Raw genomic sequence first — 16,019 nt, 5'->3', positions numbered from 1 at the left:
GATTAAGAATTCCTCATATCAGTGAGGTCATATGATACATGTCTTTCTCTGATTGGCTTATTTCGCTTAGCATAATACCCTCTAGTTCCATCCACGTCATTGCAAATGGCAAGATTATAGTTTTTGTTTTTTGTGGTTTTTTTTTTTGATGGCTGCATAATATTCCATTATATATATACACACACCACATCTTCTTTATCCATTCCTCTGTTGATGGACATCTTGGCTCTTTCCATAGTTCGGCTATTGTAGACATTGCTGCTATAAACATTAGGGTGCACGTACCCCTTTGGATCACTACATTTGTATCTTTGGGGTAAATACTCAGTAGTGCAATTGCTGGGTCATAGGGTGTCTCTATTTTCAACTTTTTGAGGAACCTCCATACTGTTTTTTAGAGTGGCTGCATCAGCTTGCATTCCCACCAACAGTGTAGGAAGAAGGTTCCCCTTTCTCTGCATCCTCACCAACATCTGTCGTTTCCTGACTTGTTAATTTTAGCCATTCTGAGTGGCATAAGGTGGTATCTCTTTGAGGTTTTGATTTGGATTTCTCTGATGCCGTTTCTCACAAATTTTTAAAAGAGGAATAAGATTACATACAGATCTTGTATTCATGGGTCTTCCCTAACTCTATAGAATCATGTTTATTTGTGGAATAGGGTGTTTATGTAATGTTTCCTTTCCAGGGTTTGTTAAACATGAAAAGTACATGCCCCAAAGAATGCATGGCACAGATTAGGTCTCAGTAAATAGTAACAACTAGAATTCCTAGTCGGGACTGGTCCCATTGGTTCATATATGAATTCATTTTCTTTGGATTAGAATTCCCTTGAATTTCTTTTGGAGAGTGGGAATAATTCATGGCTATTTAGGCAATAGCTAAAACAGAGATTTCTGGGGGCGCCTGGGTGGCTCAGTTGGTTAAGCGACTGCCTTCGGCTCAGGTCATGATCCTGGAGTCCCGGGATCAAGTCCCGCATCGGGCTCCCTGCTTGGCGGGAAGTCTGCTTCTCCCTCTCCCGCTCCCCCCTCTTGTGCTCTCTCTCTCTCACGCTCTCTCTCAAATAAATAAATAAAATCTTTAAAAAAAACAGATTTCTGAAGGCAAAAGAGCAAAGAACTTCTTTTTAGGAAAAGAAAAGGGTGGGGTATTGCCTCCGGAGAAATTGCATAGTGAGTGGATTTTTAAAATGTAAATAGGAAATTCTAGCTCATTTTCTGTCAGCACATCAAACCAATCAAGAAGAGCAAATCTCTGGTTAAAGAGGACATTCTGAAGGGATGAAAAGACCCAACTCCCTAATTTCTTCCCTGGTGTAGTAACAACAGTGGGATTATTCTGAATTCTCAAACTTCTGATTGCACTTAAGAGCGTAGAATTGCCCACAACATTTTGGCTGGTGGCAAAGCTGAGGAATGAATTAGCCTCTCAGATCAGAAGGCCAGAGCAGAGGACCAGAGGGTGAGTCTTTCCTAGGAGGCTACCACCTCAGTCAGTGGTGGAGACAAGCAAATGTGGGACTCTGACCCAGGGCCTGTGAAATTCAGTGACCCTATTTTCTGAATAAAAACTGAAACCCATTCTTATAAGGGGATACTTTGGGATTTGAAGATAGGATATGTGAGAGAAAACTGTCCTGGTGCTTAGTGAAGCTCAGATAGATGGTGGCTTTGCTATGAACAAAGCTGCCACAATTTTGATGGACTACATGAGGCCGTTTTCTGAATAGAGTGCAGTAGGAAGAGCATTGTACATTGAGTTGTGAGCTCGGGTGGCAGAGGTAGTTTTCTTTACCAGGGAGGAAGAAGGGACAGCCAGCTGACAGAAAGTAGATGAGAGGGTAGACCTCCAGAATAAGAAAGTGGGCAGGAGTTAGGGCATCATCTCATTTTTATACTTGGAGGACTAGCTGAGCTTTCTATTTACTTTTCTGTGTGTGGAGGGTGAGAAGGGTATACAGGTGTTCAGAGGAAAGTCGAATTTGGATTTCTGTCCCTCAGGAATAGATCTGACAGGAGAGTGAGAAGAAAAAGTGATACATTCTTGTTCCCCTCCCTTCCAAGAAGTATCTAAATTCTCGTGGTGTTCTAGTCCCACCTGTGCTTTGAGATCATTAGTGATCTAGGCAAGGTGTAGGCGGATAGGTGGGGCACACACTCACAGTTGTTGGTAGGGTGCAGCCCAAACCTACTTAGGACCTTCTGTGGGTGGTCACTTAATTTCACACCTAGTGGAAATACCCCTTCTGCCTACGGAAAAACATATTTAGAAATGTTGAAGTAGTAGATGTGTTTGGAAAGAAAAAAAATGTTTACAACTAATGATCTTCCATTTTCCCGGCATGACCTTGCTCAGGCTGTCTCCCGACATGGTCCCGAATGGAATTGTTTATTCCATTCTGTGGTTGTACCTTGTCTTGTTAGATCTTCTTGTCTATTGTTTCTCCCACTGGATTGGGAGTCCTTAAGTGTAGGCAACATGTTTATTCATTTTTCTACTCTTAGTGCCTCATACAAATGTTTGTTGGATTGTTAGAAGAGTAGCAGATTTAAACAGATGTGATATTCATTTGCCTGAATTATTCAGAGGTAGTTGAATTTTTAAGCCACTCTGTTTTGAATACCTGTTATGGTTCTGTTTTTCAGGAAATGTATGAAGAATCATCATCTTGGAAAAGAAACAAAGAATGCTTTTGGACAACCAGTGATTAAGTCACACATTTTTTAAAGAATACTAAAATTAAATTTGGTAAACCTCTGTCTTTAACCATATTTTGATTTTTCTTTCCCAGAAGTTAGGATGGTTTAATGAAGTACAGTCTCTTATGATACACCAGTACAATGTGACAAAAGGGAGACAAAAAGCAAGTGGGTGTTCAGGATGAGGGCTTATGCAGGAACCGGAGATAGAGGAGAGGCTTTAGGGAAAAAGCGGGAGAGTAATTGAAATGTGAGGGGAGATGTTGGTGGTAGACATACTCTTCCATGAAGTAGGAATTTCAGATTACATAATGTTTTAAAGTGTTTTTCAATGAGAAGCAAAATGAAAAGGATTTTATTTTCTTTGAAGGTAATAGTAGATGGTCAATGAATGAAGTACTTTATGATTTTATGGATGGTTTTGTCCTTTGAATATGATATTAGAGTCACAATATATTTCAGTTTGTTGTGAGAAATAGTGGTCAAGAAGCCAGTACTTTGAGTCTTGATCTCCAATCCCTGAGCGAACCTATTGGAGAATTTGCAAACGGATTCCTGGATGTCTTTCCATTTTCCACTGCCACATCTCTCATCCAAGCCAGTACTCCATGTCTCTTGGACTGCTGCTGTGGCCTGCTGACAGTCCCCTGCTGCTGTTCTGCCTCCCGCTGAGTCACTGCATCCTCCTCGGAACCTTCTGAGAGCCAGTCCCATCCTAGAACCCCCACTGTCCTCTCCGTGGCCCACAGTCTGTGATTGGGCTCCCCCCTGCTCCTCGCTTGCTCCAGGCACCCCTGCTTTGCTGTGGCTGGTCTGCAACAAGCTTAGTTTGTCGTAGGGCCCTTACTTGTTCCTTTATCTAGAATGCTCTTCCTCCAGGTATTCCCACAGTCTGCTTCTTCACTTTATTTCAATCCCCGGTTACATGTTATCTCCTCAGAGAGCCTTCTCTGGCTATCCTATTTCAAACTGGAGTCCTGGTCCCTTACTCTGCTTTCTATCTTGTTGTGGCCCTTAATGCTACCTGATGGACTGTATCTGTTAGTTTTCTCCATCACTGGACTCTAGACTTCCTGAGGTCAGGGGATCTCTGTCAAATGTCCCCACCACTACCATGGACTGGAAAATGCTGTTGGTGTTAAGTATTGTGCCCCAGATTCAACACACCTGGCACATGTGTAGCTGTTGTGTGAAGGTATCTGGCTGAATGCATGAGTGGGTGGGTTTCCGCTCTGCTCCTCCTCCGCTCCCGTACTCTGCCGTCTGCAGAGCATGGAGGTTGTGAGAGGTCTCTTGAGGCGGGAGTGATCTGTGATGTAGTTAGTAGCCGACCCGGCAGAGGGCAGCAGAGCCAGGGCTACAGTAAGAGCAGCTTGAGTCAGCTGGTTAGTCTGTTCCTTTTCTTTTGCATAGAACCAAACTTTCAGTTTAGTTAGCCTTTTTCTTTAAGTTAGGGTTGGAGTGGTTCTTAGATGAACAGTAGTGTCTGGCTTTGAGGAAGATTATTTCCAGGGCCTAATTGGTACCTGAATTTAAAATATTGAGGGGTTATGATAGGATGAGGATGGAATTTTTAAAAATGCTATTTATAGTTTTTAAAAAGTGATGTAGAATAAGTAGGAGGAATTTTAAAAAATGAGTAAATATAAAATTTTCCAATTTGGGACAAAGTGGCAGCCTTAAAATATAGATCTGTTCTGTGACAAACCTCGTGTTCTTTTTCTTCATAGTTGTATTTTAGTGTACAATACATACCAGACACACACTGGTGGCAGGCCCGTGGTAAGCCGCCCTGACAGCTTGGTTCACCAGAACTGAGATGGGCAAGGTTGAGGAAAGCGTTTGAGAGGCCACCTGATCGGGAATGGGACACGTTTGTGCATCGATGTAGCTGGAAGCATGTGCCACCCAACCTTTGCATTAATGTGCCGTCTCTACAGTGAGGGCCAGTCGGTAAGCTTGCTCTGTATCTTTCCTAACACATAATAACTTCAGCATATTTAATCCTTAAAATGTTTAAACCCTCCTGCTTACTACTAAAACTTAAAAAAAAAACAACCAAACAACTTCAGATGACTGCTTAGGCAAGTTGCAACAGTTGGCCAACGTTTTTTCCTCTCTCTTCCAAGCACACATTTTATTTCACGTGAGAAGTTGTGCTTTAGAGCAGTGCTTTCAGACTTTACTATGTAATGTAATATGAGTCATCTGGGGATCTTGCTAAACTTCCCACTGGCGTTCAGTAGTTCTGGATGGCACTGAGATACGCATTTTATAATAGGCTCCAGGTGATGCAATGCTGCCTATCTGTGGACACACATTTCGAGGCAAGGTTTTACACCTAGTCCTTAAACCATGAAGGTAGTTTAAGGTTCTTACAGAACATCCTGTGGTCACTGCTAGTAATTTAAGAGATTAGATACATCCTTCCAATTCTTACTTTGCTTCAGAACACGTTCAAGACTCCATCGGAGTGTGTAAGATAAATACAGTGAAATAAATATACGAGCCATAAAATTAAAAGTCCAAAGTAATATAACTTTATTTTCAAAGCTATTTTAATTATAATAATGTGGTATAAAGAGTGTTTACAGTTAAATAACACTTTTGCTTGATTCTCACATTTGAGTTTTTCTCATATGAATGTTGATTACTTTTCCAATTCGATTTGTTTCTCAGAAATGAATTGTACAATTAGATGAACATGCATACATTTTTATATTTTTTGTGGAGAGAAAAAAGGCAAAAACCAGTTAATTACATCTTAAAGATTTATACTTTACATGAAGGAAAATATCCAAGACAGTTTCTCTTTAAAAAATATACAATTCTAACATAGTTGTGCAATATATACATTTTTGACTTTGCCAAAATCCAGTACAGATGAAACCATCTTTTTGTATTTACATATGGCTACATTTTCATTAAGGTTCAAAGACGTGGTTAACATTTTTATTTCAAATTTTACCCTCATGTTTATCTTTTACCTTTAGATGTTTAGCCTTTCAAATTGTTTATAATGGGTATGCTTAATGTACATGAGGGGCATAATCCCGAAAAGTCATGGGTACAGGTATTTTCTGTGTGCAAACTGAAATACCAAAGATGGGCCAGGGTGCTCAGTTTGAGGGATCCTGCTTTCTGTTTAATGTCTTGAGATTTTTAATATATTAACTTATAGCTGCATATCAGAATAGATAAATACATTATAAAATTATACCTTTACAATAGCTTTTAGTATAATCACTTGTGTGATTATGATAAATTGGTTTTAGTTTTCATTTCACAGTTAATAGATAACTTCTATTATAAAAAGAACACTGCCAGCTAGAAAAAATTTCTTTCTAGTTGGGGAGTTCTTTTGCTGCTAAAATGAATGATGCACCATTTCAAGTCTTAAGGCAGCTTCCTCACAAACTATTTTACTATTTTCTAAATGGCTTATGTGGCAGCCATGCACAAAGCAACTGTTTTTAATCACATTCTACAGATCTTGTCTATATACCATTTATGAAATGGAAACTTTAAGATGGTATCTTTTAAGCCCCATATTATACTTACTTTTAAAACAAAAGTATGGCTGAATAGGAATACATAACTGTTTATTTCAAGCACTGGGTTTTGTTTTAATTTCTTGGATAAATCCTCGCCTTTGCTTAAAAGTGCTTGAGAAATACTAGAGCCCTGCCTCAAATTTTGATCTGATGATGGAAGTTGTGTATTTATATTAGGCCACTTGCTCTTAGTGTATTGGGGTTCTCAATTGGGGTGATTTTGCCTCCCAGGAGGCATGATACAATGTCTGGAGATATTTTTTGATTGTCACATCTTGGGGCAGAGGATGCTCCATGCCAGGGATGCTAAACATCCTACAAGGCACAGGACAGTCCCCTGCAAGAATGCATTACCTGGCCCCTCACGTCAGTAGTGCCCAGGCTGAGAAACCCTGCCCTAGGGTAATAAATGGTACAGAGACAAGTGGCTAAGTTTTTAGTTTGTAGTAACCCAGCTACTTCATGGAGACAACGCTGCCAAGGTAGATTACCTAAGCCACGGCTTGGCCAAGGCTCCCAAACTCACCGTGGGTTTTAGTGCTTCTGTAAGAAAGGAATGACCTGCTAGAATTCCTTGTGTAGCACCCTGAAGAACTAGTATGTATATGTGTACAGTAGTTAGATGGTTTATTAAATACTCTATCAACTTAGTGATGTTTTTCCTCTACCCTCAAAGAAGTTTTGGACTCAGAGTCCACACCGCTGTACTAAGAATTGGGCTCTAGCACATCTAGAGAATACCATGGTTTTGCTATAAACCCCTGACATTTTATGGCTAATCCCCCCCCCCCCCCAGTTTTGCTTTGTCAAATACAAAATAAATCACTAAACAGTGTAGATAGCTTGAGATAGCTCACAGGAGTTGGGCCAGGAGGGCAGTCGGGACCAGATGCACACGGGCATATGCCTGTTTTCAAAGTCAGGTTTTTGGAGGATTGTAATTACAAGAAATCCAGATCATAGCCTTTTAAAGCTAAAAGCATTGCTGCTGAACTCCAACCCAGTCTTCCCATTTTCTAATGCAGACACTGCAGTGTATAGTCCCTTTGCCTTTCTCCCAGTCCCTCCTGGAGAATGTGTGGGCTCAGAAACAAAGTGCAGAAGGAGAAATGGGTGGTGTATCGCCAAGACAGTTCATTTACATCAGTGACTGGGATGCTCGTTAGAAAACAGACTAATGGGTTTCATCCCTGTCTGACCAAATAAATGTCTCAGGAGTTGGGACCAACAGGCTACCTAGGGATCAAACTTGCCCAGGTGGGAGTCATTCTTCTGGAAGCTTAAGTCCTCCAGCAACACACAAACCCAGAGGGTATAACTGCTAATTTGGTGGTTTCCAATATCTCCTTGTAGTTTCTTGCAAATTCCCGTGTTTTGTTTTTTTGTTTTTTTTTTAACTGCCTGAAATTCCAACAATTAGAAATTCACTCTGGCTTATTTTTCTTACTTGTTTACCAATAAATGAAAATAGCTCCCTGGAGTTAAGGAGATTATTCACATAAGTATGTGAGATGATTTTTCGTCCTCATACCTGGAGGTATGAGGGGAGCAGCTGCCCCCAAGGAATGGGAGACTGGGCCAAGGGCCAAGGGAAGGTGGTTAACTCTGGATGACTGGATAGGAAGGTGTGCCTCAGGGAGCTTCTAGAAGATGGGGGCACCAGGAGGTGGGAGAGTGGCTTGGTCCGGAAGGAGGAAGGATGCCAAAGAAATTACTCATCTTCTGAAAATTCAAACTAGGTCCCTGCCAGCCAGTCAAGTTAGCAAGTTGGGCATCCTGAAGGAGAAAGGCAACTTCCTACTTCCTGTAGCATAGGCTGGGCCTCTAGCAGATAGGATTTTACCATAAACGTTGTGATATTATGGATTTTAAACAAAGTTTTGTGCTTTGGCCTCTAAATTACTACCCCCTCTCCACCCTTAAATGGAAGTTTTTTCTCCAGAAAGCATACTCTGGGCTCCTACCAGGTATCCAGGCGTGTTTTGATAAGTACATCCTAGCAAACAAGGGACTGAGAAGGCAGCTGCAGGCTGACAACAGCAAATTTTACCCTACTTTATTAAGAAAATTATCACTTTAACTTCTGTGGCAGCTTTGGATGAGCAGCATAAGTTGAAAACCTGTGTTGTTTTCTCCCCATCAACATCAATAGCCAAGCTAATTCTGTATCTATGTGAAGTCCTTCCACTTTTGTTGTTACTGTTTAAAAACAATCATTTTCAATGATTGGGGTTCCCCCTCCAATCTGAGAAAGGTTGTATTTTTCTTTAAGACTTCTCATGTTTGTAAGCATTTCATTTTTCTGACACAACGCACATAATGTAAACTCTGGACCAGCCAATGGAAAGATACCACTTTTCCTCCCATATAAAATAAGTCTTTTACCCTTTATACTCCTAGCCACCCCCCCGCCCCAATTTCTTCTTTCCAAACTGACCTGCAGTTTTTGTAAAATATCAGGCTAGTTTACCTATTACACATAAAACACAGATTTAAAAAAAAAAAAAAATCCATTCATGCAAATTGCAGACCCAGGCTGCATGCTGCCAGGAGACTGGGGCGGGGGGGGCTCAGCTGCTGAGTTCCGTGGTCTCGTCAATCTCATCTGCATTTTTGGACATTTTTTCATATTTTCTTTTGAAGAAGCCGAGCTGTAAGATGCGGGTGTAAACAGTTGACCACCCATGGGCTATTTTGTCATGGCGTCTTTGCCCCCGCCCTGGCCGCCCACTAGAGCACCTCTGGGACTCTCGGGGCTCTGGAGGGGGTGGTGTGCACACTGTGACCTGGTGTCAGCTTTTCAGTGAGGAAATAGTACCCAGGGAGTTGAACTCAATTCTCAATTGCATCGAGTTAAATTTAAATTTTCCATGGTCTGCTTATTTGCAGCTGAACAAAACATTCAGGGGTCTGGATGGAAGGCAGGCTGAAAAAAAAAAAATATAGGGACCAAGACCAAGGATCTAAAATCCTTACTGATGGTTTTCAAGGACATAAGTGAGAATTTGCAAATAAATTTGCATTTCCTTTTCTCTTACGATGGAGGAGGTATTATATAAAACTTAAGGCTACTGTTTGATAAGGAAATTCAAGACAGATGTCTTTAGGAGCGCCATGTTTTTAACCATCTGAGCCACCCAGGTGCCCCTTTAGGAGCCCCATGTTTTTAAATATGAAAAATTTTCTTACCTTCCATAAAACTGCAACCAGAGCTAATAGCAAAAGGATTCCAGCAATTACACTTCCTACTATAACTCCAGTTGGAACTTCAGCTTTCTCATGGGGTTTCATTATCGTGATGGGAATCTGTAAATGTACATATGCAACAATTGAGTTAATTGTAGCACCCAGAGAAAGTGAGATGGTTTCGTCAAATTCTCTAATTTTATAAATGGTGGTCCAGAAAGGTGACGTGACTCACTCATGATCTCATTCCTCAGCTAAATGTTGTGCAGTATAATTTCTAAAGAAAATGCTCCTGCAAAGTACAGGCAAGGAATACAAGTTTTCTAGTTTCCTCTGTTCTTAATTGTGTCTGTATTTAGTAGATACGTCACCTCGGACAACCTCAGATGCTTTATTTATGAAATAGGAACTTCGGTTTCTGGCACAGTTCCATCGTCAAGTGACAGCATTTGGAGTCCAGACTTGGAGAGGGGAGTCGAAAACCAAACAAATTAACAACCCTAGATCCCTTGTGATTAAGTAACAGCAGCTTTGTACTAGGATCCTAGGTAATTGCTTTCACTTAACTCACTCAAGTTATTTGATGTGGATTGTTAAAAAGTGGAAGTAACGGCTCAGGTTGACCTTTTCCGTGATAAACTGTCCTTGAGGCTATTTGTGATTCTTTATGTCTACTTCCTGGGAATCTTTGTGACTTTGTAATAGAATGGTTGCCCTAAGAGTTGTAATGATAAAACAGTATCATACATACATATATGTGTGTATATATATTTTTTATGTATATTTTTTTAATTGCAGAATCACTGCCATTTCCTCCACAAAGTGTATTAAGAATATTAAGAGCTGCATTTTGGGGAAAACAAGTCGACAAAACCCATTTTATTGATTGATTTAACACTACATTACAGTGGCAGATGAGCCGTCACAGAATTTATGAGTTGGGCTGAACTTTGTCTTGCCTTTTGGTAATTATATTTCTTTTCATTTTTATTTTCAAGAGCTAAAATACGGTTTTACAATTTAGGAATAAAGTAACTGACTTAATGGCAGTCAAACCTTTACTCTCCATTCCAGAATTTCCCAGTCTGGGGTCCATGGATCCAAAGGGATCCATGAGTATAAAAATTTTTGTATCAGATTTTTAAATGGACTGGGATTCAAATAAATTTAAGAATCGCTCATCTACCTAAAGGGATATGCCAGTTTATTATCTGGATTCCAAATATTATTCAAAAAATTATCCAGATTATTTGGATTAAAAATGTATTTTCATGGACAAGGAATAGTTGGCCTTTGTTATTTATCAGTATTGACAAGAGAAAATCAAGAAAAAATCTAAAGCATTCATTAAAATTGTTAGATAAATGTATTGACAATTGAAATATTGCTTTCTGAAAAAAAGACCTCGGCAGATGTTCAGAGAGTCTGAACACTACATTTTTTAAAAATGAACTTCTAAAATACCTATAGTACTGCTAAGTTCGTAATACTTTGAATTTGAAGTCCACATTTCCTTTGGCTCCATTTCTGATTTTCCACATCCCAGCCTCTGAAGAGAGGGTGTGGGCCTTTGCTGAGGGTAATAAGCCCAGGGCCGAACAGCATCCTTTCTTGGAATCCTTTCTCCTGGGACCAGAGTGGGCCACCAGTGCTGTGAGCCCTACTCTCAAGGATTGACAGAGGTCCAGAGTTCACAGGGCCATTGGCTTTTTAATGGCTACAACAGTGGACTGAGGCCAGCTGCCAGGCTGGTCTTGGGACAGAGTCTTAAACTGGGGCTTCCAATTGTTAACAAAAGCATTGGGAGGAAAATGCTCAGCCAGCAGATTAGCTGAGCTTGGAAGTCCCACTATATCTAAATATGGCCTATTCGAACCAGAGGTTCACTGCAAAGGAAAGTTGTCCTGTGCCAGCCCTTGGAACAGTGAGCCTTTGTTTTCTCTGAAAGTACATTTCTTTGCAAGAGTTTTTTTTTTCCAAATCAAGGGGAACATTCATAGTTTTCTAGAGTATAAGAACTAATGAATGGACACTTCACACAGTGCCGGTATCTAGCTATAAGGAATACTAAAAAAAAAAACAACCCAAAACCCTCTAATAAATGCCTTAAGCCTACTTAAGCACTTCTCTTTAAACAATAAAATAAAATATATGATTCAAATAAGCCTGACTTGAATGTCATAGCCTGAGATGTAGACTGTGCTGTGAAAGCAAGGAGAAAGGAAGAGCGGCTTGAGGCCTGGATTAGGGAGCCACAGACAGCAGGAGCCCCTTTTGTTGTGCCTCGAAGTGGACTGTCCCTTCTGATCCAGCTTCGCCAACATGGGTTGGGGGCCGTGGGGGAGTGTGGAGGGCAGGTATACCACTGAACTTTTTAGAGTAAAGTAGCAAACAACTTTGCCAATAAGCCTAACGTAATAAACCTCAGGTTTTTAGAGTTTCACCTAAGAAACTTGTACAGATGTGTAGGTGAGAAGAACCACTATTCTTAAGTTTTCAGAAAGGAAGGCCTATCAGAGACTAGCGCCCGCTGGGGTGACAGGATGTGCTCACCGTGACTGTGTTTTCTTCGATCACATATATCTGAGGGTTATAGGTGTTGATTTCTGCAGATGCGGTCAGCTGTACGGTCTGGAAAGTTGACTGGAACATAAGAATAAATAGGTTTTATCCTAGCAGAAGTTCACACACACAACTTTGGCATGTTTATTATTTGTTTCCTTGTGGAAAATGACAAGAGCAAAGGGCTCCTATGAAGCCCCAAGAATCTTTGTGTTCCTAAATCGGTGATACATGTAGGACCGCACATGGGAAGCAGCTGGGGAACTGAAAATGTGTGGATACCTGGGCCATAATAGCAAATTAAACCAAATCTTGGGAGTGGGGGCGAAATTCAGGCATCAGCAGTTTTTAATTGGGAAGGGTCATGGTTCAGATTTTTAAAAACTTTACATAAAGTTTTCATCATGAGGGAAAATTGCAAGCTTGAGGTTTCATATATTTACCTGAATAAGTCAAATAATGGAATGGAAAATCGAATAAAAACAGTAAAAGTACACTTAAGCTTGACCATGCATGTCAGCAGCAGACACCCTGAACCTTTTGTCGAGCTACATAATGAGTAATAATTTCAGGTTTCTAATTTCTAAGTATTTATAAAAAATACTGGATTTGGGGCAGGCATATAGGAAGGACACATTTTATGCTGTTACTAGTAACCATGTAATATGAAATTACACGTATTCCTGGACCTACTTAGAGAAAAATGATTTTTCAGTGGATACATTATTGATGTGTATTTTGTTTTTTCTGTAACGCAAATGTTGGGACTGATGCTTACTTTGAAATAGCATACAGTGCCCAGATTTAGAACTGCCTTCCTATGCTCTGGCTACTAGGATTCAGTTTTTCTGGTTACCAAGGCACATGTTTCAACATACATCATGAGGTGATTTGCTAAATTATATCTGGGAGCCAGAAAAAGAATGCATATCCAAAAAGCAATTTATTTCCTTTCCCCCGGCTCAGTCTGATTAGTTTTAATTTTCTCAAGATGGAAGATTGCATCAGAAGTTAAGCCTGATCCCTCATGTCTTAAGCACACATTATTGGGGAAACATTCACAGTATTGATAATGGTCTCTTTTAAAAAGAAAAATAGCAATTAAATGATGCTGGTTTCATAGTCCCTGTAGACTAAAAAAAATTTCTTCACAACACTGATCTATCTGCCCTCCCAAGCCTGCCCCTTGGCACAGCTGTGCACACGACATCCTGTTAACCGGGGTCGTTACACCACGCGTACCTGGGAGAGTGAATAACACACCTGCTAGCACTCACAAGGCTCCGCCTTCCAAACCACAGCCGACCATGCCACTGATGCAGAGGCCTGAGCAGTCACTTTGTGACGAAATTAGGGAAATGTTTACTTGCAGTGCATCAGGAAAAGGGTGAAAGGCACTATGCTAATGGACTCTAGTACAGGAAATGAGATTTGTATTTCAGACTGGATCTCCTAGGTGGCCTGAGAACATCCATTTGACTGTTGAAATAGCTGAAAACAAGGTGGGAATAAACATTTGACCTTTTCAATGGAGGAGGAAGATGTGTGGGACTCGACAGACACTAACTCTCATAGGGGTTTTTCAGCTCATCCATAACCACTGAAAAAGCATAAATATACTTCAGAAATTTGCTCCCAGAAATGAGACTGCTGCTCCTGACAACGTTTGGGAAGGTACTTTTAAAAGTCTTACAGTTAAAATAATGTAGTTTTAAAGAAACTCAAGAAAACCCAAATGGCTTTTTACAGAGCCAGCATGATTGCATTTTGATTTGCAACAGTTTTCCTTCCCAGTTGGCAAAGGTTGCTAAGGAAAACATTTGTTCCTCAAATCCAAGGAGACAAGAACCAATTGGTGAAATCTGGCACCAAACTGCATCAGCTGGGACGGTGGTCTAACTCACCGCATGCTTCCCATCTTCTAAGATTTAGAGGGGTCTGAAAGGCTTGAAAGCAAATGTAACCAACAACAAAATAAAAGCAAGCAAGAGGAAAACCCAGTTCCTCACTCCTACACTCTCCCACTTCTCTGTTCCCCTCCCTCTCACTGTTCCTCTATTATGTCTCTATCCAAGAATATTGCTCATATTTTGGTTCCAGGGACAAGTTCGGAGGGAACTTAGTCCTCTAATCTTAAAACTCCATAGCAGGGAAAATGGGGTTGTTGGAGAGATCATGAAATGGTTAGAAAATAGGGAATGGAGTGTGGTTGGTAAGCACCTTGAGGATTCATTATTCGTTTAAAAAAAAAAAAACACACAAGAGCCACAAGGACCCCTGGAGGTTTCAGACTAATTTTTATTTTGCTGCCTCAGTCAGAGCCAGTGTCGATAAAATGAATAGCTAGCTACTTACGTAGTCAGCTTTAAGGAGCCCTGTCTATCCTATTTTTCATGCCAGACTGAGATTCTGGCTACCGAAATCTCAGCTAAAAGCAGATATGACTACGGCAGAGTCACACCTGCCAAATGGAAAAATCACTGACACTGTTTTGACATATTCTCCAAACTTTTCATGAGCTGGGAAGGACTTTAAAAAAAAAATGGTGTATGTATACTGGGCTTTCACCAGAGAAAGGGTAAAACGAGAGCAGAGTGGCTCCATGGCAGGATTCATCTACATGGTGGGCTGAGATCAGTCAATTAGCTGGGAGCTCAAGGAAGGAGACAGAGACGTGCATTTTGATTTGGGCATGTTAAAGTGACTAGGAAGGCAGAAAAATCCAGGGCACGAGGACGAAGACAAACCAGGTGGCCCATTGTTCCCAGGACAGCACAGAGGATCTTGACATCCCAGAGAGTTCTGATGTAGTAGGGTGGCATGGAATCTATGAAGCTGATGATTTACAAGCACCCCAGGTGATTCTGAGGCATAACCAGGTTGGGCAAACTTTGGAAAGGGATCAGAAGCCAATTGCCTTCCAGGGTAAAATTGCTGTGAGTCATCTGGGCATTGCTGATACTAGTCAGAATGCTACTTTTGTTGAAGGGTATGAATTTATTGACAATGAAACCTATGCATCCTTGCTATCGATAAGCCCAACAAATAAAGCTTATACTTACGGCTGCAAAAGTCCCGTTCCAAATTCTGGTTGATACATTAAGGAAGTACTCTCCTTTGACCTGAAGGTCTTTCATCCAGCAGGTAACGTTACCACATGAAGCAGCTCTGCAGTTCTTTCAGGTTGGAGTCAATGAAAGGAAAGAGCATGGGCTTAAAAAAGTAAATGCTAAAATTTTACAAAGATAGATAAAACCCAGTGCTGGGAAGGATCTAGGAAAACAGGCAGTCTCCTGAACCTTCTAACCCTTCCTTCAGGAGGTTGTGGCACTAGGCTCGAAAGGTAGAAAATGCATGCCCTTTGGCCCAGCCATTTCCCATCTGTATGGATGATAATCAGAAATGTGGTGCGGAGAAGAGTACGTCAAACCTGTTCGTTGCATTACTATTTCTGAGACTAAAAACAACCACCAAACGAAATAATTTGTGTTTATCCATAATGTACTAGTTAGGTAGATTATTGGACATACATGCACAAAATGCAGTGCAATTTAGTCATTAAACATAATTGATAAAGATGCATTCCTTAGATGAAAAAAAAGTTGACAGTAAAAGAATTATGGTTGCCAAGGGTTAGGGAGGAGAGAAGGATGAACAGAGGAGTTTTAAGGCAGTGGAATGATTCTGTATGATACTCTAATTGTGGATACAGGTCATTACACATTTGTGAAAATCCATAGAATGTCCAACATCTAAGAGTGAGTGCTAATGTAAACTATGGACTTGGGGTGATTATGATGTGTCAGTGTAGGTTCGTCAGCTGTACCAGTCTGATGTGGAAGGGGATTTTGAGAGTGGGGGGAGGCTGTCCACATGTGGGGGCGCAAAAGGCAGTTGGGAAATTTCTGTACCTTCCACTCAGTTTTGCTGTGAACCTAAAACTGCTCTAAAAAATGAAGTCTATAAAAAAAAAGTCAATGATATATTAACCTATTAAAAGAAAGGTATAAAAAAA

At 40.6% G+C, this 16,019-nt stretch overlaps 2 protein-coding genes across 4 annotated transcripts in view; one reads left to right on the top strand and one right to left on the bottom strand.

Moving 5' to 3' along the window:
- The window catches only part of MOCS2 (molybdenum cofactor synthesis 2), a 15,421-nt gene extending 8,515 nt beyond the window's left edge, over window positions 1–6,906 (top strand). For 2 of the 3 annotated variants that reach the window (XM_081826116.1, XM_081826117.1), the window contains exon 7: window positions 2,649–2,769. In XM_081826116.1, coding sequence (XP_081682242.1) covers window positions 2,649–2,714 — 66 coding nt within the window. In that variant the 3' untranslated portion in view covers window positions 2,715–2,769. Of the gene's footprint in view, window positions 1–2,648; window positions 2,770–4,432 lie in introns of those variants that run through there. The other variant, XM_081826118.1, reaches the window with a different exon arrangement.
- The window catches only part of ITGA2 (integrin subunit alpha 2), a 102,490-nt gene continuing 91,690 nt past the window's right edge, over window positions 5,220–16,019 (bottom strand). Inside the window, exons 27-30 of the mRNA XM_081826114.1 lie at window positions 15,067–15,180; window positions 11,996–12,085; window positions 9,446–9,562; window positions 5,220–8,907 (exon numbers count right to left, since the gene is read on the bottom strand). Of these exons, the coding sequence (XP_081682240.1) occupies window positions 8,827–8,907; window positions 9,446–9,562; window positions 11,996–12,085; window positions 15,067–15,180 (402 nt within the window). The 3' untranslated portion in view covers window positions 5,220–8,826. The remainder of the gene's footprint in view (window positions 8,908–9,445; window positions 9,563–11,995; window positions 12,086–15,066; window positions 15,181–16,019) is intronic.

The sequence above is a fragment of the Leptonychotes weddellii genome, chromosome 7, assembly GCF_054177405.1.
Source record: "Leptonychotes weddellii isolate Sample4059 chromosome 7, ASM5417740v2, whole genome shotgun sequence".
Lineage (NCBI taxonomy): Eukaryota > Metazoa > Chordata > Mammalia > Carnivora > Phocidae > Leptonychotes > Leptonychotes weddellii.
Note: the sequence above shows the minus strand (reverse complement) of the source record. Positions and strands in the feature narration are given on the sequence as shown.